The sequence below is a fragment of the Eimeria mitis genome, genomic scaffold, assembly GCF_000499745.2.
Source record: "Eimeria mitis Houghton genomic scaffold, Emh_scaff188, whole genome shotgun sequence".
Taxonomy (NCBI): Eukaryota; Apicomplexa; class Conoidasida; order Eucoccidiorida; family Eimeriidae; genus Eimeria; species Eimeria mitis.
This window is the reverse complement of record NW_013570202.1, coordinates 1,692-3,010: the sequence shown is the minus strand read 5'-3', so window position 1 is coordinate 3,010 and position 1,319 is coordinate 1,692. Positions and strand designations below refer to the sequence as shown.

General features: G+C 52.2%; 1 protein-coding gene across 1 annotated transcript in view; it reads right to left on the bottom strand.

The window, feature by feature from the left end:
- Nucleotides 1-1,319, bottom strand: part of EMH_0002490 (OSJNBa0042D13.18 protein, related) — a gene marked incomplete at both ends in the record, with an annotated part of 2,288 nt that continues 969 nt past the window's right edge. The window contains one exon of the mRNA XM_013496032.1: nucleotides 1-1,319. Within this exon, the coding sequence (XP_013351486.1) occupies nucleotides 1-1,319 (1,319 nt within the window).

Sequence of the window (1,319 nt, the reverse complement as noted above, 5' to 3'; positions counted from 1 at the left end):
TCAATGCTTGGTGATCCATGTACGCTGTGACCCGAGCGCCGCGGAGAAGATGACGCCACGCCAATGACGCCATTTGTGTAAGGCTGTGATAAGAGCGAGTAATTCCTGGTCGTAGATAGAATACCGCTGTTGTGTGGGACTCATTACTTGGCTGAGAAATCCCACAGGTTTGGCATCCTGTTCCAGAACTGCCCCGATGGCATACCCGGACGCCTCCGTGTAGAGCTTATATGGTTTAGAAGGATCCGGGATCTGCAATGTTGTATACTCAGAGAGGAGTTGCTTAAGGCGCCGTACGGCTGCTGTGTGTTTTTCTGTCCAGGTGAATGTTGCGTTCTTTCGGGTTAAGTCAACTAGAGGTCTTGCTACTTCAGCAAACGTAGGTCCCATAAACATGCGGCAATAATTTACCGTACCGAGGAATTGTCTGACTTGGGTTTCATTTGCCAGGGTCTCAGGCCACATGGAGATTGCCTCAACCTTGTCCGCTGTGGGCTTAATGCCATCCGCGCTTATTCGATAGCCCAGGTATGTTAACTCCCGCTGTCCGAACCTGCACTTCGCGAGCTTCGGATAAAATTGGTGACGTAGAAAAATCCCTAAGACCTGTTTGAGAAGTTGGGTGTGCGACTCTAAGGTCGCGCTATAGGTTAAAACGTCGTCGAGATAAGCTATCACCCCATTACCCAAGAGTTGTTGCAGATACGCATTGATATTGGCTTGGAAGGTGGCTGGTGCACCCTTCAGGCCGAACGGCATGACCTTATATTCGTAAAGTCCTTGCACGGAGCGAAAGGCTGTCTTCCACCTGTCCGTACGGGCCATGCGGATTTGGTGGAAGCCCGCCTCTAAATCCATCGTGGAGAAGACAGTGGCCCCACCTAGCATCTCAAGGACCGACTGGACGCTAGGCATGGGGAATTCTGGCGCGATCGTCAACGCGTTGAGGGCCTGATAGTTGACGACCATGCGCATTTTGCGTTCTCCGCTGCCATCCTCCTTTTTGTCGACCATGATGGTGGGTGCGCATATAGGAGAATAGGTAGGCCCGATCCACCCCTTAGCTGTTAAACAAGCGATCTCCTGGTTGTGATGTTTTATCTGATCAGGAGGCATTTTATATATTGGTGCGCGTGTTGGGAGGTTTCCGGGCGCGAGGAGGATGCGGTGGTCGTAAGGCCTCCTGGGCGGCAAGCCGTCGGGCAGGCTGTCGGGGAATAATTCTCGGTGTTGCCTCAACACGTCAAGTATCTGATTTGGCACCTTAGCCGCCTCAGGTCCATTCATCCATGTGTCGAAGTCGGAGAATGTTAGCCGAG